At 38.9% G+C, this 24,144-nt stretch overlaps 2 protein-coding genes across 6 annotated transcripts in view; one reads left to right on the top strand and one right to left on the bottom strand.

Moving 5' to 3' along the window:
- Positions 1-296: 296 nt before the first annotated feature.
- Positions 297-24,144, top strand: part of tox2 (TOX high mobility group box family member 2) — a 92,854-nt gene continuing 69,006 nt past the window's right edge. For 3 of the 4 annotated variants that reach the window (XM_031740434.2, XM_039612483.1, XM_031740432.2), the window contains exon 1: positions 298-850. In XM_031740434.2, coding sequence (XP_031596294.2) covers positions 758-850 — 93 coding nt within the window. In that variant the 5' untranslated portion in view covers positions 298-757. Of the gene's footprint in view, positions 851-24,144 lie in introns of all 4 variants that reach the window. The other variant, XM_031740431.2, reaches the window with a different exon arrangement.
- On the bottom strand, positions 16,579-20,761 carry LOC120440266 (sterile alpha motif domain-containing protein 3-like). 2 transcript variants are annotated; one of them, XM_039612484.1, is made up of 9 exons: positions 20,604-20,761; positions 19,479-19,674; positions 19,151-19,309; positions 18,907-18,994; positions 18,556-18,711; positions 17,888-18,094; positions 17,463-17,624; positions 17,265-17,344; positions 16,579-17,160 (listed from the first exon to the last, which is right to left on the bottom strand). In XM_039612484.1, exons 1-7 carry the CDS (start codon positions 20,719-20,721, stop codon positions 17,544-17,546), a joined length of 1,005 nt encoding a protein of 334 aa, XP_039468418.1. In that variant the 5' UTR covers positions 20,722-20,761; the 3' UTR covers positions 16,579-17,160; positions 17,265-17,344; positions 17,463-17,543. The 2 variants fall into 2 exon arrangements, with proteins under 2 accessions (XP_039468418.1, XP_039468419.1); XM_039612485.1 differs by lacking the exon at positions 18,556-18,711 and having other exon boundaries at positions 20,604-20,760.

Raw genomic sequence — 24,144 nt, 5'->3', positions numbered from 1 at the left:
TTGATCATTTCAAAGAAATTTCACAAAAAAAACCCCCAAAAAATTCTACAGCTCTTTGAATCAGTCAAATACCCACACCCCAGTGTTAAATCAACTTGTGGTGCTCCCACGACCACGCAGAGAGGCTGTCGTTGGCCCACTATCTGAGGGTCACTTAAACTCACTAATAAAGACGTATTCTTCACTATACCTCGTCAATCCTCCCAGCCCTACTGACCCTCTTCTCGCCTGTCCTCCTCTGACCGGTAGAGGTCGCAGCCTAGCAGTTGCTGAGTGGACGGGAACGCATGGATGGATCAGAGCGCTCCCACATGACAAAGCTACAGCGCGTCTGGAAACGAGGAACGGAGAGCGGGCGTTTTGGGAGAAACCGTAGACAAGATCATTTCTTCACCTGCAGCACGCCCGGCTTGTTTCGCTGTCAAACAACTACACTGTTTAGCTTCCTAGTTTCAGAGATTACTGAGGCGGGCAGCTGTCTTTTCTTTTTCCCTCTTTCCAAGTGAACTTTATAGGGATGTTATATATGAGAGCATCAGCGTGCAGTTAGGGCCGAAGTAACTGTAGGACGGATATAAAGACTGAACATCTTCTCGTACTACTTTTTTGTTCGGTTTGATACACAAAAGAAAAAAAAGAGAGGGAGAGAGACGTGTGTGAGTGAGTGTGTGTGAGTGTGTGTGTGCAGGAGAGAGAGAAGTCGCACAGGTTTTTTTTGGAGCTACGTTTTCATGCCGTCAGTCTTGCGGACTCTGAGATGGACGTCAGATTTTATCCAGCTCCCCCTTCAAGCGTGGGTTCATGTACGCTACCGACTGACTCCGGTTTGGACTATTACCATTCCAACAAGGTAAACGATTACGGTTACTTTAGTCGGTCAGATGTGCAGCCATAAGTTTCATGATGTATATTGAATACGCATGGTGGCAGACGGGTCGTATTTGTTCAGGCACGCTGTTTGAAGACCTCTAGTGACAAGTGCTGCACTTTTGGTTCCCTCGGGATCAGTGAGTGACAGGCTGCATTTACCCGTCAACTTCGTTGTATTTCTTTAATGTATTTGGACTCGTAAACTTTGCTAAAAAGGACACCTGCTTTGAGATCGTGCACATGAGGTGTCGTTTAATTGCAAATCGCTTGTGTGTTAGTGTGAATAAACTGGAGCTGCGTTGTGCTGTGGATGTCCTGTGAGCAGAGTTGGAGCGCACCACTTTATCTGGCGCACCGGAGGAGCCGGTGATTGCTTTCTCCAACCAAAACTGACAAATGGACAAAATGAACGTGTAGATTTTTTTCTTCTGTCTTCTAATATATATAGACCGGCAGAATGTTTTGTATATGATCTAAACGCTTCAGAATTAACTGCGGAAATACACTTTCCAGCTACTTTACAGGACCAGTGCACTATTACTCCGAAATACAATTATCAATATTGCGTCGAAATATGAGAGCATGCTATGCGTATTGGTGAAGCCTATACTTCTACATGTTGCAGCGTGATTTTGCATTTTCGTCTGTTTTATTTTGCATTATCGCTCGGTAAAATACTTTCCATTACTATTAATCACTAGTATATTTTGGCATGCTTGGTTATCAACACCTGTATGGACAAAAATTCAACCACATCATTGTGCGCATAATAACTTTTTAGAAATTATTATTCGCCTTTGCCCATAAAAGAAGCCTTCCGTGTTGGGTTAAAGTTTGATTATTATATTAGCTTTTGTGTTTACATTAGCACTGATAAGGAGTGCTGGAAAAATTAACTGCGTTGTACGCACGATTCAGTAGTAAAAGAAGCGTTTATTGAACAACTTGAAGTGCCAACACCTGTCATGGATTATCTGTCTCTGAAAACATGCTCTTTGAAAGAAAGGAAAGAAAAGGCTGTATCTGCAGTAGTGCGTTTTGGATTTCCAATTCCTTCTTGAATTATGTGGTTATTGATATCCTGTTGATATTGGGCCTGCAGTAAAGAGAGAAGCTTTTTACTCTTGCACTCTGTCCATGGTGGACACCATTGCAGATTCTTTTCCTCGCAGAAAAATGTTTGGCATCTACAAGTGAGAAATGTACATACAGACCTACTTAATAGTCCAAGGTTACAAGTTGCAAGTAACGAGCCAAGTTTCTTTTACTGCGGTGGTCAAGGTAAAACTTGTGTAAACATTTGCCAGTAACTACTGAGCAGAACTAGAAGAAGGCAGTAGACCCCCAGCCATTCACATTGGTTTGCTTGCCTTAGCAGCTGGAAGAAAGCCAGCAGGCAGTTAGCTTTTGCTGATGACAAAGTGAAACATTATAGCTCAGTACAATATTTGAATTGTTAATCTCCCCTGTTCATGCACACAGCCACCTGTATGTATACATGTCCAACACATGTGGTTAGCTGCCCATGGACACACTCTTCTACACCAACACGACATACTTGGTGAGAGATTTGAATTACAATACGCGAATGCTTTACAAGGATTGCAGTTATTCCTTAACTCCTGCCTCACTGTGACATCAACATCAGTCTTTAAAATCCAAATGAAGTGTTCATAGTTATAGCTCGATTTTGTTTTACACGTTAATTTAGTCTATCACTAGAAGCAGGATTCAGATAGAAGTACTTTTGTAATCTTTCTGTGATTTTAAAAAGTTGTATAATTGTGTGTGTGTGTGGTTAGCTAAACACACATACTGTAGGCAGACACAGAGTAGCTGCAGATGTGCTATCTACTGAAGATCACAGTAGGACCTTGTTTTTTCTGACTGAGGCTGCGTCCCAGCTCTTGTAGTATTAACACAATGAATTGTATTGGTTATCATGATTCAGCAAGCGTACAGGCTGTTGGCCCGGTAAGGAGCAGGTTTGAGTTTCAAGGACAGAATCATATAACATTGTCATTACTAAAGTAACAGCTGTGACTATGATGTAAAGCGACACATTATCTGCACTGTACTCCTGCTTCTACACGTAACTGTTGAATAATGATACAGGATCTTTATAAGACATTTGTGGCAATAGTTCATCTTACTGGCGCCTTGAATTCACAAGTATGGAGTTGACCTGCTGGAGTGGCTCAGTATTAGAAGTGCCGCAGATGTTTAATGCCACTTCATCTGCAAGTGAGGAAGCTGATTTCTTTTTTTCTTAATGTCAGATTCACAAGACAGTTAGTCATTGCTGTTAATATTTTTTTTAATTTTCCATGGTAAATTGCAAACATAATTCTAAGCAATGTTAAGAGCTGCATGTTTTCGAATAGGCGCAAAACTCCCAAACGTGGCCTCCTGAAGACATTCACACCGATATATATGTATATAAATATACAGCTTGTGTGACAATCACTCGTGTAATTATGCATTACAGTACAGTATTAAATACACCAACCAGGAAGTGCACATAATACAAAGTGGGACAGTTCACATATAAAAAAGTGTATGGCTTCCTGTTCTAGTGGTGTAAAGTCAAATCTATTTCTGAGGGCGACTGTTAAGCTTTGTGTGAATGACTGTAAATGGTGTGCACACACAATGATCAGATATCTAGTCTATTTTTTCTACTTTCTCTAGAAATCAGAAGCAGAGCAAGGAAAGATTGTTAATGTAATGCTTTTATTCAGGGACAGGTTGTTAAAACAGATGCAATAAAACATTCCTGCAGCACAGTTTACCTTCAGGAAGGTTACAGTGCTCAGTTTTTGTTAAATTATGTTACATGAGCTAACTTCCAGGAACCTCATAATAGGTGTTTCCATTATTTGGCCTTTTCTTCTGTGTTATAAATGGAATGGGCAGAATACAGTGTAGTCAGTATATATAGCCAGCACTGCAAACTAAATACTGTAGTCACTGTGTTAAATCAACACCTCTTTACAACAACTGTAAGAACTAAAACAGCACTGTAATCTGAAGGTAGGATTTATTGCATGACTGATGACTGCATTAGTGCTAACAAACTGACAAGAGAATGTAAGCATCACCCAAATATTTAATCAGAAGGTTATGCTTTAGTTTTGTTTTTCAGTCAAGTTCATGTTCAAACACCAAAAGGATAAAGATATTCTTTAAAACCGTTATGATGATTCTCTGCATTTCATTGTAAAAACAACCTGTGCGCCCGTATTTTAGAACAATGCAAAGAACAACACATGAGAAAAGCATCGATTTGTGTTTTGTTAAGAACCCCACGGCTCTGTTGCTCTTCTCAACTCCATCCAACTTGCATTGTCCTGCACTTGCACAATCACTGTGAGTCATCTTTACTTTTCGCCCAAGATTTCTCCTAATCTTTTTGAAGCCTCTCTGTATCTTTCCTCGCTGAGTGGGAGGCTTGTTTGTTCAGCGTACACTCAGCTGTGTATACCAGCGCTGAAGGCCACTTCTTCGCAAATGCCTGTTTTAGTGGGAGACTATTTGTCAAATGCATTATGACTTGTGCATACCCCGAGGCAGAATCACTCCGGTGAAATGAAGTTGGATAGATTACTGTAGATGTTCCACTTTCCCCTCATCCCTTTTCCCTCTAACAACACAGTGCCCAAGAGAGAGCCTCTCATGTAATTATACTGTAGTTATACTGTAGGTTTATAATTCGATGGTTTGCAGATGTTACTCTTTACATAGTTGCAGTCTGTTCCAACTCACTATCAGTTATTTAGAGATTTTATTTAGGACTAAATGCGTGCACGTGTGCGTATATTTGTATGCGTGCACAGCGCAAATTTAATTGCTAAAACACTTTGAGGTGAGCTGTATGTATGAAACAGATCTTAAGGTAAACCTCATTTGTACATTTATCTTATTTTTAATCTTGTGCCCTATTTTATATCACTACAAGAGTACACATTACAGTTAGCTGACATTCATCTACTCGAAAAGCAATGAGGCCAGCTTTTGCAGAGCACGTACCACCCCTTTTTAAGTGGTCCGTTCCATTTCCAGCGCTATCCAAATCACTGTATTAGTCACAGGATACTTCAAAGTATGGACAGGCGAAAATATTTTCCATTTGAATTCTCAGAATGTGATTTTTTTCCCCCCTCTTGAAAACATGACAGTAATAGAAACAGAAATAAGAAGAGTTATTTCAGCAGTACCTCATTCTGTACACAGAGAGAAGTTAATTACATGGAGGCAAGCATTCTTGGGTCGACAGCATGGACTTGGGGTTTTTCATTGTGCCCATTCATAACATTCTGCTGACTGGCCAGTCCGAGTTGCAATATCCCAACTATTCTCACTGGGAAAATGTTAACCCATGCATGGCTCGCATGCACACCAGAGGGAAAAATGCAGTCTGTGTTGCTGGAACTACGAGTGGCGGGTTTGCTGTTATAATGCAGTTACTGGCAGTCAGCACATGGAATTAAGACTATTTTTTGGATTTAAAAATCACTAAACTGTCTTCATTGTAAAGTTCTCTTGTTTTATTTTTTTATTTTTTATTTTTTGGTCTAACCACTTCCTGGCTGTATTCGTAATGAAGTCTTTCTGTCTCCCCACATCCCAACCCCCCACCCCCCTCGCTGTGTCTAACTTCTTCTCTCATTTACCTTCCCAGCAGCAATGTCAAAAGGTTATGGAGGGAAGCTGGATCGCCTGGGGCTGATTGTGTCTTTGAGTTAATGATAAGTAGCTACAGTGTTATTCTCTGGAGCAGTGGGGCTTAGATTGTGTTGTGTGCATGGACTGTTACAGTAGGAGTGTGAGGGTTTTGTTTTAGATCACGCATTTGAAACACAATAAAGCGAGATAGAGGTACAACTGCATTTTTCAACTGAATTAAATCCAAAAGTGTGTTACATGCAGAACCCAAGCTTCCCCGTTTGGCTTCATGTCTGTTTAGCTATGTTTCTATGTTACAGTATAGTGGCATCACAAGAAAAAGCCCCAATCTCGCCACATCAATGATACTGTAGTTTCTATTCTATAGCTGTATCTACCTTGGATTTCATGGGGTATTTTAAGGACAGCTATTGTCTGTACAGAGAGCAAATAAGGGGATACAGCTATCCATTACAGGGATTTACCACGATGGACTTGAGTTTAACCTACAAGATAGAGAAGTCAACCAGACTCTACAGCACTCCAGTGCTCTGTACTTTATAATCTAGACCAGACATGACTCAGAGCTACTAGAGGTGTTAAGAGGGTCATAAGTCATGTATGGCTGAAAATAGATTCTATAGTTTATCCTGCCTCGTTATCTACTTAATCACCGAGGCCCATAGAAACAGGCTATTTATGTTGATGATTGATTATATTACCAAGAACTGAATCATGACAGTGTATTTTTTAAACTCCTCCCAATATACTTTTGTGATATACTACTGCATTTTGAGTAATTTCTGCGCTGTTATCAGCCTGTAATCTATCACTCAGTAAGTGTATCACCAGACTGCTTTTAGAGTGAGGCTGATATCAAGTTTTCAGCCCGGGTGACATGCATGACAAGCTGTAAGTTACTGCGAAACACAGCCGCATCGTAAGGTGTCAGAGTAATTTCAATCTTGACGTTGATTACAAAGTGAATCGGCCGAGCCCCGGTTCAACTCGTGCCCCTCATTAAATCACATTAACCCTAATTATCGTCACAGCCCCTTGAAACCAAAATACAACAGTCAGGCTTGACTCTTGGCTTCTCAGCTGGCTGTTGGGTGTGTGCATCATGCACTTGTGACTTGTGTAAAGTCAAGTCCAATGTGGCAAGGCATTTTAAACTGTCTTCACCTCAGGAGGCCACCGGTTTCTCAGTTTCTCAGTAGCAATAGCCTTGACTGGCTGTCTCTCTCTTTCCCTCTCTCTCTCTCTCTCCCCCCGCTCTCTATCACCTCCCTCATGCAGCCCAGTTTCCTTGTGCTGTTTTATATTCACTTCTTGATTGGTTGGGGGATGGGGTGGTGGCATAGCATTTGAGAGGTTAGCTGGTTAGTGAAGGGAGGGGGGAAGAAGGTTGGTGTGTGCATAAAGAAAGAGAAGGGTCTGTAGATGGAGGGAAACTGAAGAGAGATTTTTAGGGGTACTTTATTTTTCAGCTCGCCATTGAGTCTGTAATGTCATTCAACGATGTGGAAACCAAAATGAGCCTTGCCACCAGATGTGTTCCAGTCCAGATAGCGACTTGAAAGACAGACGTTTATTGTTTTAGTGCATTTGGTGTGGTTCAAACCCAAACTGCATGAAATGCTGATTGATGGATTTCACTAAAGAATGTCTGTGCGCGTGTGTGTGTGCGCGTGTGTGTGAGAGAGGGAAGCAAAAAGAAGGAGAAAGATCTCCTTTATCTGATTTATTTAACTATTTCTGTGCCCTGTTCTTTGCTCACTGTGCTGACGAGAAGGGAAAGCTGACAGTATTTCAGTGTGCTACAGTAGCATTTCAGAGCAGATTCATCTGCTTTCCATCAGCACTGCAGTACAAGAAATACAACCCTTGATTCATTCTTTGTTGAACTTGAAGGCTCATTCTTTAAGTTGAGTTGCACTTTTATGTCTGTTGAATGAGGTCTCTGTATTTCTGTAGACAAAACAAATGTAAGATGCTTCAGCAGATATAAGTGTGGCAAACATAGTAGTGAGTATCATAAAAGCTGATGTGTAGAAGGCTTTTTATTATAAAAATGATCCAATAGTAACTTTTGATCTCTTCTTGTGCAAATTTATGTTTTTGGTTCGCCAATAGCAACAACCAAACTTGTTGCTGACATTTAGCAGCATCCACATGCATGTGGTTTAGACTTCAGGTCAGGAAGTGCGTAGTTCAGTTTTTCTTTGCTACAGTTTTAGAATCCCAACTGTGAATAGCATGTTCCTAATTATCATACAATAAAATTTGGGTTGTTCCCATTGTTTTATGATTAAGGAATCAGCATGCCAACATGGATGCAACAAAGACAAAACATTTTCATTGTGCTGAAATGCTACAATTCCCCCAGCAAGAAAGCTGATCTTCATTAGGATAATTGCTTCATTTCATTCATAAACAAATAGACCACAAAGTGATTATTCTAGATGCTGGAGATTATGAGCACAGTTATTGGACTTGGCAGATTTGTGTAAAGCAGGCTTTGGTACATAAATTAGCGTAACCATTGTACGAGAAAACCGTATCAACATTTCAAATAAGCACAGACGGATCTCATCATCTCTCACTTTCACACTCGCCACTCTCCAAACGTCTTACAGTTCATCCACTAATTTGTTTTTTATTTCATCTCTATAGGAATGGTGTGTTATAGCATATGTTTTGGTACTGTCGTGACTTTTTGTCAGTAAAGGCTGTAGCTGAAATGGTGGAAGGCTAAGGTCGATGGGCAGGAAATGAAACACTAAGGAGAGGAAAGAGTGAAAGGAGAACGGGTAAGAGCGATTTGGGGGATCTTGAGAGGTCAGAGCGTGCAAATTATGACAGAACAGGTCTATATGTGGTGTTTCTAACATCCTTAGTTTAGTCTGTTAAGGCTCCAAATCACAATTTAATGGAATGATTAGATTTTTTTTTTTTGCTTGCTTTTTTGTGAGATGGTAAATTATCACTGTTGACTCAGTGCTGGTTGTAATAAAGGTTTGTTGTATTAATGGAGACAGGAACAGGAAAGTCAGGAAGAATGTACTTGTTAGAGTCGGCCAGTGGTTTATTCGTTGGCGTTATAGTCCTCCTTTCTCCTTCTGATGGGTGTTTCTTTAGAAAAGGTCAGCAAGGATGGCATGATCCAACAGATTCCATAGGCTAAATGTATAAAAACACTTATAAACAGAGTGTCAAAGAATGCAGCTGTCGGGTGTATTAAGAGAAGTTCGCAAGCCTAGGCAAACACGAACAGTTGTCTTAGCTTCCTGAGGCATGTCCTGTGCAAACAGAACTAGAGACGGCTGGTTCAGGTCCACACTCAAAGACCACAAGCCCACTGAGAGACACTCAAAGACATACACTCTCTTGCAAGTAAACGCTCTTGCATGCAGTCACATCACACAAATAAACACAATTGCAAATGTGAGCTCATAGACCACAGAAATGTGTTGTTATGTAGCAACATTTCAAGCCACAGATCACTGTAACTGATAGTATGAGCAGCTTAGCATTAGCAGCTGATGTATGATCACTGTTATTATTTTCAAATGATTTGTAGTAAAATGTATCCAAAAGACAGTTTTTTAAATTTGTTTTTAAAAACCTTTGACTTGTCAATAAATCATTATTGAGTCACTTATGGGTTGCACCGGAAGTTAGTCAGCTGGTTAGACCACCAGCGATTGGTCGTCCACCATGTGCCGTTTGTTTCTGTGCCTCCCTGAGCCAAGTGTGTGTGAGATTCCCCCCCCTATCACTACAAACCCACAGTCCCCCCAAGGCCTCTTTTTGCCTCTGTCTTGTAAACCACCTCTGGCACTTTTGGGCTTTGTTCATAATGTTTTCATTGTAGCATTGCCTCACTTTCCAGGAATTATATTTTCTGTGTGTTGATAGCCAGACTTTGCTACCCAATCATTTTCAGTGACAATTTAATGTAGTAAAAACACTTAATCTTACATAGGAGCTACCCTGTAGTAAAATTCAGATGCAAATGCATTTCTCAAGTAGTGCCAAGTCTTATTTGGCATTGCTTATAGACTTGCTTTTAATATATGTACTATATAATAGATTAAATAAATAGATAACAGATTTACATTTATGAAAGTTTTTTAACCTTAGCTTATTTTTCATCTACAGTAGCTGTTTATGTCTGAGTACTCTGATGTGTTGGTGCAGCTGAGACTGAGTGTGTTCACAGTGCAAACGCGGCATTGCTGGCACTCCTGGTTTCACTTAATCTTTGACACAAAGGCACTTGCTTGTGGCTGGGATCTCAGACAGATTTAGTGACAGAGAAAGCAAGCTAAGGAGAGAGAGAGCTCTGGTTAAGTGAGCGTAGATATCATTAAAAAAATTGCTTAAATTACTTTATATTTATTATTGGAGTATCTCCATTCACAGAAAATGGAAAATACGTTTCTATTTGTTATTTATGTAATTCTTGAAGATTGCTGACAATTATTTGAGCAAACTAAGGAAAACATAGCATAGCAGGTCTGATACCATGCCAGGTACTTTGGTCACCTCAGGACCTTTTTCTCAGTTGTGGAGTACACAGACATCTGCACATACCGCCAGTGTGATGATTTATTTGCCTGCCATTTTGTAATTACTCAGTGGGTAGAATAGAAAACATCTCTGAGATTATAGTTTCTCAAAGCATTCAAAAAATAAAAACAAGATAATAATAAAAAAATAATTCCCAAGAGACTTTAAATAATTTGCCAGTAAGCTCTTTTAAGGCATCTTTTGATGTTTAATCAAGGACTGAAACATTAATTGGAAATGTTTTCACCATCGCTGCAGTGATGAAAATAAAAAACAAAAACTATTTGAAACATTTTAAAAAGGCAAAAATATCTGAATCCAAATTGTCTTGTTATCTCGAGTTGTATTTGTAATTACTGTTGTTATGTTGTTGTTTTTTTGTTGTTTAACTTTACCTCTTGGCACCGTAGGCTGTTGTTTACAAAAACTCGCATGCTTAGATGCAGAATTATTGCATTCTGATAAGTAATTAATGAAAAAAGAGACTTTTTGAATCTGGCTGGAGGAATTTATCCAAAATGGAAATAGCCACCTCTCGTCGTACTTTCCCAGGATATGCTGACACCATTCATGGGTTAATCACCATGATTTTGGCAGGAGGTAGGTGTCAGTTCTTTTAGGTATGCACCATCTAGTATTCTTTTAATTGACTTCAGGAGAAACTGTATCAAGACGTGCTGATGAAGTTACAAATTGGCTAAAGCGCCTCGTTCTGAGCGCCAGATCTCCTTGTTCCTTTTGGTTTGGTTTGTTGTACTTTCTGCTGCTCAGCATAATGACGAGGGTGGAAGAGTGGAAGATTTCAATTACTCCGAGAAAGTCAAGGAGGCTGTTGAAGTTTGAAAAATACAACATGAGCTGGTTGCTCTGTGGAGATTGTGCCCATTTGGAATGTAATTAAATTGGTTTGGCTGCTTGCCAGTGAAAAAATACATTTCTTTTTTTTTCCTCTTTGCAAATGAAAATGTATAGAGTGTTTTGCTGAAAAATACCTGGAGGGAACAGTAAGCTGTTGAATATTTGTAATACAGCTTGCATTGTGCAGTTGAAATGAGTTTTGAGATGAGTTATCCGTTGTGGTTTCCCCTTTGACATTTCAAAGGTATGCAGCTTTTGAACCATGGATTTACTGTAATCTATTTTTTTCTATTATTGATGTGTGGTTGAGTTATAAAGTGTAGATTGGCTTCTCTGCCATTTCCCTGGCTTTGCCATATCAGAAACCACAAGGCCACTGAGCAGCAGCAGACTTTGTAATAATGTTATATATATGATGACATGTGAAGCAGAGTTGTTGGTCCCAGTCAGCACATGACACTGTGCAAAACTGGTGTTTACTTTACACAAACACTCCTAGTAGGCTTCACAAAGTAATCAGTCGGTGGTGAAAGAGATATTTCCGAATGGCATAATTTGAACACGATAAGCACATAAATATGCTGTGAAATTGAGGAACTGCAATTTTTGGCAAATATAATAAACCATAAATGTTATGGTAGCAAATGTTCTCACATAATTTACCGCCCCAGTTTACAGTAGACATTACTCAGTTTCTGAAAAACAAGTTTTTAGGTTTTAATAATTTGAATCTTTAATGAGTAACTGACTGAAAAAGAGAAACTGTGATAACCGTGTTATCATTTCTTCGCCTTTAGTGTTATAAAGAGCAAAAGCAATTGACATTTAAGATTGTTTTAGCACTCACGGTGTGCAAAATGATCTTCCACCTCTTCAAATGACCTCAAAAGCAGCATCAACCTCAAAGATAAAAATAAAAAGATTATTGGTAGGTACACTGTTTACTTTCAAGAGAAAAAGAGAGAGAGGAAGGGAGGGAGCGTCAGAGCGAAGAACCACAAGGAGAGTGTGAGCTGTTAGGTTTGTTAGGTTGTTGTGTGTTTGTTGTGGAGTATTATAAAAATCCAGCCGCTTCTGATCCACTGTTCCCTGATCTGCAAATGGATCGAGCTGCCCAGCGGAGCCGTTCTTACAAAATCAGCCTGACATGGCGTTATAATAGCTTTTTCTTGTACGTGTTCTGTCAAATCAACTTAGCTTCTTTGGGTGCTATTTTAGTGGTCACAGAGTTGATTTTTTTTTTGTCTGTGTTGCTGCTTATCCCCAGAGAGCCCATGGAAATATACTCATATGTCCAATGCCATAATGCCATCGTTTTAGCACTATGACACTTTTGGAAAGTGTACTTTGAAACCAGATCTGTGAAGCGAGGCAGAGAGGTGCTGAGCTGATGAGCTAATTAGTGGGGTCTACCACTGTTGTGCTAATGGCTCTTGCTCATGCATGTGTGTATGTGCTCAGGCTGTTTTTTTAAGGCTTAATCCAGCATGCACACGACAAAGCCTGCTAAGTGAATCAAACGGCTGGGTATCAGTGGAAACAAGGCTCCTCAATGGAACTGCAAAGATAGAGCAAATGGGCACAGATATGCCAATACACCTTCAGGGCATTGACTCTTTGCCATAATGCTTTCATATGCCTCTGAATGCAAAGGCTTTTTTGTTGTTGTCTTAGATACATTTCTGGGAAGACATTTGTGTGTGTGTTTGAGACAATCTGGACTCAGGAACATACTGTAATGCTTTAAAATGTAGCTTCCTACTATTGCAGCCCTGTGATTGTGCAATCAACTACAAAACAAACACGTTCTAGAGAGAGGAAGCGATTGAAAGATAAATCTTTATCTGGCAGACAGAGAAAAAAGAGCTTGTTGAGCAATTTTGCAAACTTACACTGAATAAAAATAATAAAATAAGTGGACCTAGACAGCACATTGTCACAGTTCCATATAAACATGCGAGCAAGATGAGGCGGTTCCTTTTCCCAAGCATGCACGTGCTGACATGACACCAGCTCTCACTTTCATTTGTGCTTATGCACCTGCTGACACTCACTGTTATTTTCATTAGAGTCGTTGTTCTACATGTTCTTACCACAGTGTGATTGCACACTAAGCAACATGTTTCTAAATCTAAATAGAAGAGTACTTGTCAAGACAGCTCAGAGTGAGTCTTATAAGAATTTCTGGGGATTTTTATGCTTTTCAAACACTAAAATTCACTTTGTTAAAAGGAAAAGCTACAGGTAAAGTTGTTATTTATATTACTGCATTGTTCGATACTCAAAGCTGGACAATGGATAGGAGACCACACAGCATCTGTAGCTATAAATACATTTGTTTTATATAACTAAAAGGAAACTAAAGATAGACCTAGCAAAACAAAACCAACAGAGGCCAGGAAGGCTGACTGCCACCAAGTAATGTCGTGCAGTTCAACTGAGTGAACTCCACCCTCCACCTTGCTAAAGCAATCACACAATCAACAGATAATAAACGGCTGATATTTTTGATGACTGAGTAATAGTCACATTGCTGGATTTATCCTCTCATCTGAGGTTTTGGTGATTTTCATAGTTATCTCACTGTGTTTTAGTTTCCCGAAACCAAAAGTAAAAGTACAAATGAGCATTTGGTCAGTAGAAGAAAATATAAACTAATAAATCAATAACAAAGTTAATTAAGTGTAATGTTGTAATGTTAATACGGTTGAATAATATGGATGTATTTAATATAATCTTTTATAAAGAAAATCTCTCTTGCAAAGGTTTATAACTGAATGAAAAAGACAACTGAATTACATTGGAAGCAGGATTAGAACCACATTCAAAAAATTCACAAACTATCCAGTAATCTGTCAGAAACACTATATTCAAGCCTGCTTGTGTGCTGTTTGCATTTAGATGATCCCTGTTTCTTGACATCCTTTCGTAATTAAATGAAATTTTCCGTAGTCCTTCAGCTTTATTTAGTGTATTTGGCAACTACAGTCATTAAGCTGCACAAACATACCAAAGCAACAAAGCAACATGAACATGAGTAAGCAGGTCTCATGTATGGCATAGAGGCGACAAATAAGCTAATTGGGGATTAACGGTTAATGACTGAACGAGGGAAGACAAGTGCCGAACCCCGTTTTGTGCCAAAGTCTGCAGTGATGTTTTTTTTCTTCCTGGCTCTGTTCACCTCACCTGCCATGCTTTTGTTCCTATTCCTCTGCATTATCATCCTCTCAGTCCCACTTAGCTGGATTTCTTTTCTCTCCACTCTCTCGTTTTGGTCTCTCTCTGTCTCTCTCGGGCTGATTCTCGTCCTGTATTAGTTGCAAATGCAGAACTAAGTAGCTGTGACAACATTCTCAGATGCTCCAGCTGTCACAGATTTATTGAGTTATTAAAGTAATGTACTGTGATTAAAAATGCTAATTTTCCCTGAATCGTATGCCAGCTTACATATTTTTTTTTCAATAGCTGATTTAATTACATGGAAAATGAAACAAGGGTTGATGATTCAATCTTTGCAGCCAATTGCCTCGCCATACAAAAATGAATTACCTCATGATACAGAATTATTGTTTGAGCTACAAAAAGTGAAATGACAATGGAATTGTATAAATAATCAGAGCTTTTTGGCGTTGCGTTGTGCAAGCTGTGGCGAGCAAATGCTCATATTATGCTCATATTTGAACCATCAAATATATTAGGTTAGCTAGCATTTTGCTTATATAGTATATATAATCTCAGCAATCTTACCTCAGGCCACAATATGAAAGCAAAGCTTTGAAATGAGTGAAAAAACTGATCCATTAAAATCCTTATCTCAATGCTCAAGTGTGCTCAGTGCATGTAGGATAGTTCTGGTTTTTATATTTAAAGCATGGATTTTAAATAACGAGAGAAAAAAGTTTCTCTGCCCAGTATTATTTGAATTGTGTCCTCGTCTATTCGGAATAATTTCCTTTTCCCTGGGGGGTTTGTTCAGCGTGCTTTCCTTGGCTCATTTTGGCCTCTCATTATGCATTCATGTATTCGTTTATATAATGCGGCACGCTGCAGCTTCATTGGACAAACCTCAGTTGTTTTGGACACCATTGTGTATGATACACGAATAGTAACATTTCTTTTTAACTGGGTGTTCTTTAGTTTTACTTCCCACAGTCTATTTCTCCTGCTTAAGTGATTCTGCAAATTATGCAAGACCTCTTTTAAACATCACCAGATTGAATCAGCTACTGAAAAAGTAATTTTCATTTAAATAATGAGATAGAACTTCTCCCTTGATCGCTTGATCTTTGCAGAAAACTTTTGCTGAGCAGCGGATCACACTGTGCCCTTATTCCAGTCTTGTAAAATCTTTGCAAGATGGGCCGAACAGCATCATAAATTTTTTTTGAATCGCTTCCAAATTTTCAGGGTGCCGTAACAGATCGTCATCTGTGTCATTACCGCTTCATATCCCCTCGCTTCTGAATAGTACCTACTGTATAGGTGAGCTTGTCAAATATCCATGATCATGTCACATATCTTTTCCACTCTGGAAAGGATTGGGTTGTATGTGGAGTTCAGTGGAGTGAGTGGCTCCAGCCCTCCAGATGTCCTAGACATAACAGAGGCTTGTCAGCTCTGTAGCTGGGCTCTAAATGGGTCACTCTCCTTGATATCACACAGCTACTTCACAATGACCCCACACACTCAGAAATTAAAGTACAGAAATGTACCTATAGGGGTACAATGTCTTGTCACTGGGGTGGTACCCTCTAAGGTACCGTTCTGTACCCTAAACTGTGGGTACTGATTTGTACCCTTGTAATTTGTACCTTTTACATGTCAAACCTGTACTTTAAAGGGCAAAGTTGTACCCTTAGTATAAAGTACAAAAAAGAACCCTTAAAAGGAGTACAAAAATGTCTTTCTAAAGGTTCAGTATCTACACACAGATTTCCTATATTTTTCCTCTCAAGATTTGAAAAATTGAAGATACAAAGTCAAAAATACTTGTCACATTTATTACCTTCTTAAATACATTGTTGATAACAGTTTGTATGTAACAGTTAAGCAGAGTATGTGTCATAAGCTGCAACATCAATTTCCTGTCCAGGTTTTAGCAACGTCCATTCACTATCAACTCTAACACTGTATGAATGAAAATGGTTGTCATATAACAGAGGAATGAGAATTTTTCCACAAAAGACCCACATTGTGTCAATATTAAATATGTACTTAATTTGCCAGAACAGAGGAATCTTCTCTGAATGCAGTACATCAATGACAAACACATCTCTTACACAGTATTTGACACTGTTCACAATTACTTCTGACACACGCTGGAAAGCTTTCTTAGCACTATCAACTTCAGAAAAGCCACAATAGACTGTCAGTGCTTGTTGCAGTTCCAGTGGTAATGACAAAAATGGTGTAGTCACACTTTTTCCAAAAACATTTTCAAATTCACCAAGTAAACTTTTGTTAGAAAACTCCCAGCACTGTCTGAACTGATGTCTGTTGCTCAAAGTTGTAGCAATGTTCATAAAATTTCTACAATTATGGGACAATGTTTTGAAATACTGGTGCTTACTTTCAAATCTCATACACCATAACAAACGTGAGGGGCCGAACATTTCAATCAGTCTTGCATAGTGGATTAAATAATGACACTTTGGTGTAATTACATCCCCAAATACACTTTTCAGTTTTGTGAGAAACTCATGGACAAGCAACTTCAACAATAAAATATTCTCTTTTCGCACTTTTTTAGCCATTACAATCTCTGTTATTTCACGACATAGAAGAAAAACATGCCAATATTTACAATTAGGTGGCACACGGTCTGCCATCAGAAATGGCAGCAATCTGAACAGGCACCACTTTTGAGATGCTGATCCAACAATACCAACACTCTGAAGTCTCTCTGATAACTGTACTGGTGACTGTGATTGGCAGAGGCCGGTCCTCACCCTCATCTATTTTCACAATGTACTTTTGGAGAAAAATCAGGGTGTTCTTCAGATGTTTTGGGTAAGCAAGGTTGAAGACAAAATACAAGCAGAAAGAAGAGATGATTCCTTCAAAAATACACGAGGTTCTGCACTCTTCACTGCCATCCAACTTCACAATGTTTGGAGCGCTTCTGGAGAACACTGGTTTCCAGTCTTCATGAAGTAGCTGAACAGTTGGATAGGGGGTTTTAGGATGAACCTTTGAAGTCAAAAGAGAAGGTAGCGGAAAGCAATATCTTAGTCTCTTAACAAAAGATACATTTGTTTTCCTTTTATATAGACTAAATATTTTAATACACACACCTCTCCAAGTATGACAGAGAGATCCAGTTTCTCCTTGAAGACGTATGGCAGGAATAAAAGTGCAGCCCTTGTGTCAAGATCTGCCAAAAAAAAAAAAAAAAAACACAAGATCACCCATGCATTTTATCTGGCATTTCCAGTTACCTATAAAAATTATATAAAATGGAAGCCTTGAAGTTAAAAAAAAAAAGCAAATACCTGGTAGGTCATCAGTGAGAGCCTCCTCTCTTGCATCAAGGTAGAGCTGGTAGAGTGGGGTTTTCCCTCGTGTAAGGTCAATCACCTTTGCTGCAACACATGAGAGCCCTTCACGAAATCGCTGGCTGTTGTTGGTTGGATCCACCCGAGTTCGTTGCACAGCTACAAGTAAAAAATTCATTTTCAGTACAAAATAACAGTGTATGAAAATGAAATAATCTAAAGTTGATATTAATTATGGATGGTGCTGCATAATTATTTTTTTATAGAATTTAACAACAATACTGTAAGAAGTTACATGAACATACAAAAAAAGGAAAGAGGGACAGATGAAGAAAGCAAGGTCAAGGGCAAATAAAATTTACTACTATAAACATGTTAAATGTGACAGCTATTTCCAAGTTCAATTCAGCTTTCTGACTTACACCAGTAGGCATCCCTAAGAAGGGGTACTTCTTCAACACATCCTCCACAGGCATACCATCTGCAATTTCTTTTTGCCGCCAAGCAAACGTTTGCTGCATACGGTTATGAACCACCATGGTATCTAGTTGCATCTTCTGATATTGGCACTGTAAGACCTTTAAGTGGGCGTCTATGGATAATAAATCCTCTCCTTGGAAGCATGGTCCCTTGAAAGAAAGCAAGAGTGAGAAGAGAAAGTCAAAACAGATTAGAAACCCAACATAAGACTAAATATACAATTAGAGCTGACGCGATCTGTGCATCACAAAGAACTCGTATCGGTTAAATTTAACCGATACCATGAACCAATATTTAAAATATGGAAACTCTGAAATAATTTCACATAAAATCTTAATTGTTAACTTGAAATTTTAGTTTTGGAGTCATATTTAAAATGTTTTTTTGTTTTTTTTAATCTAGTTCACCCTCTTTTAGCGCCTTCCAATTAATAATTTTTTGTGAGGTAGAAGTATTAGCACTGGTACTTTGTATTAGCAAGTGCTCTAATCCAAGTATTGGTATTGTTTCGGTTTGAAAAAAGGGGTACAGTTGCATCCCTAATCCTTAGTTTTAGATGTAATAACAGATGCAAGAACATTTTATAGCTCAAGATGTCCCTCACACCAACCTGACAAACATTTCTCTGACTTGTTCGTTGACATTTATTAGGCTGCCCTCTCCTCGTAGAACCAAACTTCTCCTTACAACGCCTCACTGCCTTACTGTCGACTAGTGGTGCCCGCTCTGATTTGAATTTACGTCTCAAAGACATATGCCATGTGTGCTTGTTGAACAGAAACATAAGTTACTGTAAAAACAATCTATACAAAATACAACCAACAAAGAATCAGTAAACATACTTCATACAAACCTACTGAGAGGCTACAGATTGTCTTACTAACAAAACAAGATCGAAAAAAGCTTCACTTTTACTTTGTAATCTTGAAGGAACCTTATGCAAATTTTAAATTTAACTTACATAACCATTTCCCTCACGATCCTTGAGGAAAGGATACTTCATTACCAGCGTCTTCACAGCTTGCACATATTCAGAATTTGTGGGATACCTGTAATATCAGAAGAAACAAGTGTTAGAGCAACTGCTGACAAACAAACTTTATCAAGTGTCAGTTATTGTTTCTTAGTAATGTAGCGTTTATTTTCAATATGACAGATTCAGCTTTTTCTAAAGCAACAAGCTAACATTACCCTGATTAACTTACATAGTATACTGTGCCACAGCTTCATATAGAACTCTGATTATTGTGTGTCTGTCCCTTGGATTTTTATGGCACGGTTCTTTGTTGTCCAGTTTTAGTTGCAGATTTTTGGGAAATCTTGGAATTTCAAAAGAGGCTGGCAGTCTCAAAGTATTTTCATTGCTGTGAAAACAGTTAAGTGTTTGTTTTTATTGCATGAATTGAAGTATAAAACACTACAGTAACAATACATATGGTAGAAACAATGATCATATTAACTAAATCCTAAAAGTGCATAACGGCCAACATGTATGCTTCAGACATACTAACTTCATTATAAATAAGAAAATACCTTATTGAAGTTGACGAAGTAGATGGTTGCCAGTCTTCTGGAGAGAGAGTCTGTAGAGTCAGCGTCACTGAAGATTCCTTCATCCTTGACACAAATTGGTTGAATTTAACCTGCTTTTTGAAGGATGCTTGGAAAAGGTATGCAACCATAGTCTCAGTAAGACCGCAGTCAACTGTGTCACCATCAACCTCATTGTCTGCAAGATAAATGGTAGTACAAACTCTAAATTCCATGTAAGGATATTTATCACCACATTTTTACATGGGTAAAAACCGTATATCACACACATTAAAACCTTTCGTACAACTTCTTTCAGTTCAAAGAAATATTCATTAAAAAAAATCAGTAAATTAAATAAAATAAACCAAATTTTTAGAGTGAATCCTCTCGATATGCAAAGTTTTCATTTTTAAATTTAGATGTTTGTTTGGGACTACTGGACACAGGAGAGCAGAGACTGAGCATGCTTTTGTGCCCTTTCAAGTTTGGAAGAAAAAAAAGACTAGAATGCTGTAATTTGTTAATATTCACTACTAAGGTGACTCCTTTCTCCAGATTTCCGACAGTTTCTGCCGTCTGTTCTTTCAGACCGATTACTTATAGCGATAACACCCGCAAGACCGTATTACAAGCTCAGATTACATGCTGAAAAAGTTCCCACATTGCTTAAAACGCGACTATCAAACCCCAGCTGCGACACCCTTGTTATATTTTAAACAAGTGCGGCGTCAAGATATTTCCTTTAAACGTTATATTCAGCCGCCCATGTGTGTTGATGGCCTTGGAATGGATGTAAAAACGTGATTTTATTAAACCATTAATACACTAATGGTAAACTGCATTCAGCTACCAGGGAATCAAATTTCGCGCCGTTCCGCTGCGCAGGGGTTACCGAACCCATAGACTGTGGCCGAACCACATATATAAGTTCAAACTTATACAAATACTATGTGTACACATTTTTCATTTTTCAGAACTGTGACCTCAACTTTACACATGAAACGTTTGTAAAAAGACATAATTTGAGCTAAGAGAGTGCGAAACTAGCTAAATTGCTAATATCGTTAAGCTAGGCTAAACCAATAATTAGTAATTACGCTACATTTTTCTTTAAATAAAACTTACCTCTGAAACGCTGAGCTTCAGCTTCGGTGACATCTAAGCCCCACTCTTGTATTTTTGTTAAGAGTTCCTCGATTGAAAGTGAACAGAGCACACCAGGACTTGCAAGTTCGTAATCCATCTCCGTCCATTGATAAAACAAAATGGCACCTGCTGCATTTACAGAAAGTTCTAGAATCCACCAGCTATTTGTTGAGTTTCTTCTTCTACTTTTTGTTTGATGTTGTGAGGATGGGCTCAACTCGCACTCGAGTTCAATAAGGGTGCTTTTTGCAATTCATCCAAATAGTTATACTTTAAAAAAACACTCTCTTAAAAAATGTTTAAATGCATTTTACTTTTTTTTTCTTTCAAATAAATTCATTGTTCTTAAAGCAGCTTAAAAATAAGGGGGTTCAGGGAATAAAAAAACAACAACAGCAATGAAAATAATAAAAAATAAAATAAAAACACTAAAATATATGCTTAAATCAATACAGTTGCAAATAAATTACTGTCAAAAAGAATTAAAAAAAAAAACCTCTAATCAAAAAGAGCTTAATCAACCTGTACTTTATCTTTTGAAAGAATGGGTACAAATAAGTACTTTTCACAATTAAGGAACATGTATGTACCTTTCAGACGCTAAAAAAGGTACAGATAGTTACCCCGAGGTCCAATATTTGTCCTTAGACTGTATTAATGTCATTTTTGTACCTTGGGGCAAGTAATGTACCCCTTCCGTACCCCTATTTCTGACTGTGCACTGTTCGCCTGATATTACAGCACACCAGGTGGCTCACTACGAAAGTCATGGCTAGACAAATATGGACTGCGTATGCTTGTAAAAAAATCCTAATATCTGACTGCTGATTTCAGAATTAAGGTATGAACATGACCTTTATTCTTGCACCAGCTTCAGATGATAGAAACCTCTATGCATGTTTCGTTTCATTTCCCCTCTTCCAGCATTGTGTGCATGGCTGTATGTAAGATTACATACAGGGAGCTCTGCAGAGCAGAGTAGGAGGTAGTAACTAAACTGAGGGTGAAAGGGAGAGGGTTGGGTGCATGGCAGTTCAGTGATTTCTGATTTATGGTTTGATTACAGTCTTTCCATCCTGCTGAAGACTGGCTGTATTTGCCTGCATCACGTGAACTTTTTCCTCACATGGCCTAGTCATGCAGCAAGCTCTGGCTCATTCTGCTTCTTGTCAAAATGAAACATACATATGCACGTATAGACTTACATCTGTGGGATGGCATTAAGCCACACACAGATGCACACACACGCACGTTCACACACAATGATGGCGAGATAAAATGGAGAATTGCTCTTTTAGTCAGCCGAGCAGTCTTCTCTCCTGCAGCCTGGCAACCATTCAATACAATTTATCTCTTACTGGGAAATAATATTGGTATTCACAAATGCAGCCAGTAAAGGGACAAAAAACAAGCAGTACAATAAGACGGTGTGATTTGAGCACAGGTGTCCACCGTCTTGGATTCATGATATCCCACTCAACTGAATGAAAATCAGCATATTTATTGCTGCAGATATGAATGAGGAGCCAAACTCTCTTCATCTAGAATGTCAGCGCCACTGTTTGTAAGAAGAGTAGCCTTGAAAATCAGACAATGGGCCTTTTTTTCACCTGTAGCTGGCTGGATATTCTTTACTGAGAGCTGCATTCCATTAATAGTAGTGATCAGACCTTGGTGAGAAAGAAACACAGTAGCTAAGTGTGCTCCCTTTATGTGCCATTAGTGTTTTTAACCAGCATCGATCCACCTGCATTTCGACTATGTTGGTGTATGAATAGGATGAAAGCTCCTGTGAAAGAGCCAGCCACTGATATCATGTCTCCCCGGGCGTTCATTAAACTGCCATTCATTCTTGTATTTTAGGCCTCTTACTTTGAATTCTCTTCCACTTCGCATTTTGTTCCATGGGCTGAAGTAGACTGTTTGACTTCATCTTGTCACGGTTATGAAACACTTCAATAAAGTGGGGAGCCAGTACAAAATCTGTCTTGATTTATAGCTTTGGTGGGACAGTTTGATCTGTCAAAATGTAGCATTGTCGTAGTGAAAGGTTAATAGCTGATCAGAGTTTAAATAAATAAGTTCTTTCGATAAAAGAGTCAGGAGAATGGGGAAATTTGCTGTGCACTTTTAAGTAATTGCAAAGAACAGATAGGCTCACCGTATCTGGTCTGTAGGGGTTTTCTCTGTCTTATTGTAGGATCTATACTTTACAGAATAAAGTGCCTTGAGGCAACTATTGTTGTGATTTGGCACTAAAATCGAATTGAACTGAACTGAATTAAATTGAATTGAATTGAAGTGAAATGAATCGAGAGACAACAGTTTGGTGCTTTAGACTTTTGATAAATAAAGTCAAAGCTCCCTTGCGTTCACCTTCGTATGCTACAGACAGCCTGACACCAGAGTGGAACTGATTGTCTCTGGCAGCGCTCAGAAAGATGTGAAATTAACACCCACTTAAAACAGGAAAAAAAGACCTATCAGAATGATGGTTGAGCGTGCAGCAGCTCTGGCTTCAGCAGGTACATTTGAATATGAACATCCCTGAATGAAAGGTTATGACCCATAAAGAGGGGGAACGATTTGAGCGAAGCGTGCTGAGGGGAGAAATGTCAGAGTGAGAATGGCAGGAAATATGTTAGTGACAAGGAAAAAGCTGCCCCTGGTATTCTAGAGCCCCAATGAGTAAAAATAGGGCATTGGGCAAGAAGGCAGGAAACCAGCAGAGCGAGGCCTCTAGTTGGAATTTCTTCTGGGGAGGAGAGATAAGAGACTTAACTCCCTCCTGTCTGGGCTGGCTGACTTTAACATGCGACATTTGATCACTGATCACTTATGTAGAGATGGACAGAGGAAGAAGAGATTGAAGAATTGAATAAATGATTTGAGCACTGAGAGTGCTGTGAGCACTGTGCGCTTTCTGATGACTTGTCAGTTATTGAGCATTGACATGACATTTTAATTAGGTCAAGACTCGTGATGGAAACCAAAGACCACGCTCACACTTTCATGAGAGCTCTCTCACGCAAATGCACATTTATGTGTGCATATATACTTCACACACTCTCTCGTGCTCATAAACACACTTTGAGGTAATGGCTGAGGGGTGGAAAGTACCCTGTGTGAGAGTCTTGGGTTCCTCAGGTTGGAGAGTGGAAGTTAGACAATAAACAGTGGCCTTATCATGCTTCGGGCAGAGCTTCCAACCTGATAGTTCCACATATGACTTCCAACTATTAGAAACAAACATGACCTCTATACCACTTGTCTCAGCCCACTCACTCCCATGAATAAGCAATTATTTTAGGACCCTCGGTGGTAACTTTGTCTCGGCGTTGAGATTTTAGACTGCCGCGTGCATTAGCCTCAGCCCCGTGCTTCTTCACTGTCACTTTACCACACTGATCAGGCTCTTTTATTAGATTTCCCTGTAGTTACGTGACATCACTGACACAAGATTTATTAGGGTTTTTTACAAATCAAATTTCCAGGCCTAGTGGAATGTAAGATTGATGGC

This window comes from Oreochromis aureus, linkage group 5 (genome assembly GCF_013358895.1).
Source record: "Oreochromis aureus strain Israel breed Guangdong linkage group 5, ZZ_aureus, whole genome shotgun sequence".
Taxonomy (NCBI): Eukaryota; Metazoa; Chordata; class Actinopteri; order Cichliformes; family Cichlidae; genus Oreochromis; species Oreochromis aureus.
Note: the sequence above shows the minus strand (reverse complement) of the source record. Positions and strands in the feature narration are given on the sequence as shown.

Bases quoted from the DNA above. Each gene is read 5' to 3' on its own strand.
- LOC120440266 (XM_039612484.1), bottom strand. From the start codon at position 20,721: ATGGATTACGAACTTGCAAGTCCTGGTGTGCTCTGTTCACTTTCAATC. The intron at 18,712-18,906 runs GTAAGTTAAATT...CTGTTCAACAAG, and splicing joins ATCGTGAGGGAAATGGTTAT to CACACATGGCATATGTCTTT. The intron at 17,625-17,887 runs GTAAGTCAGAAA...TTTTACTTGTAG, and splicing joins TCTTAGGGATGCCTACTGGT to CTGTGCAACGAACTCGGGTG.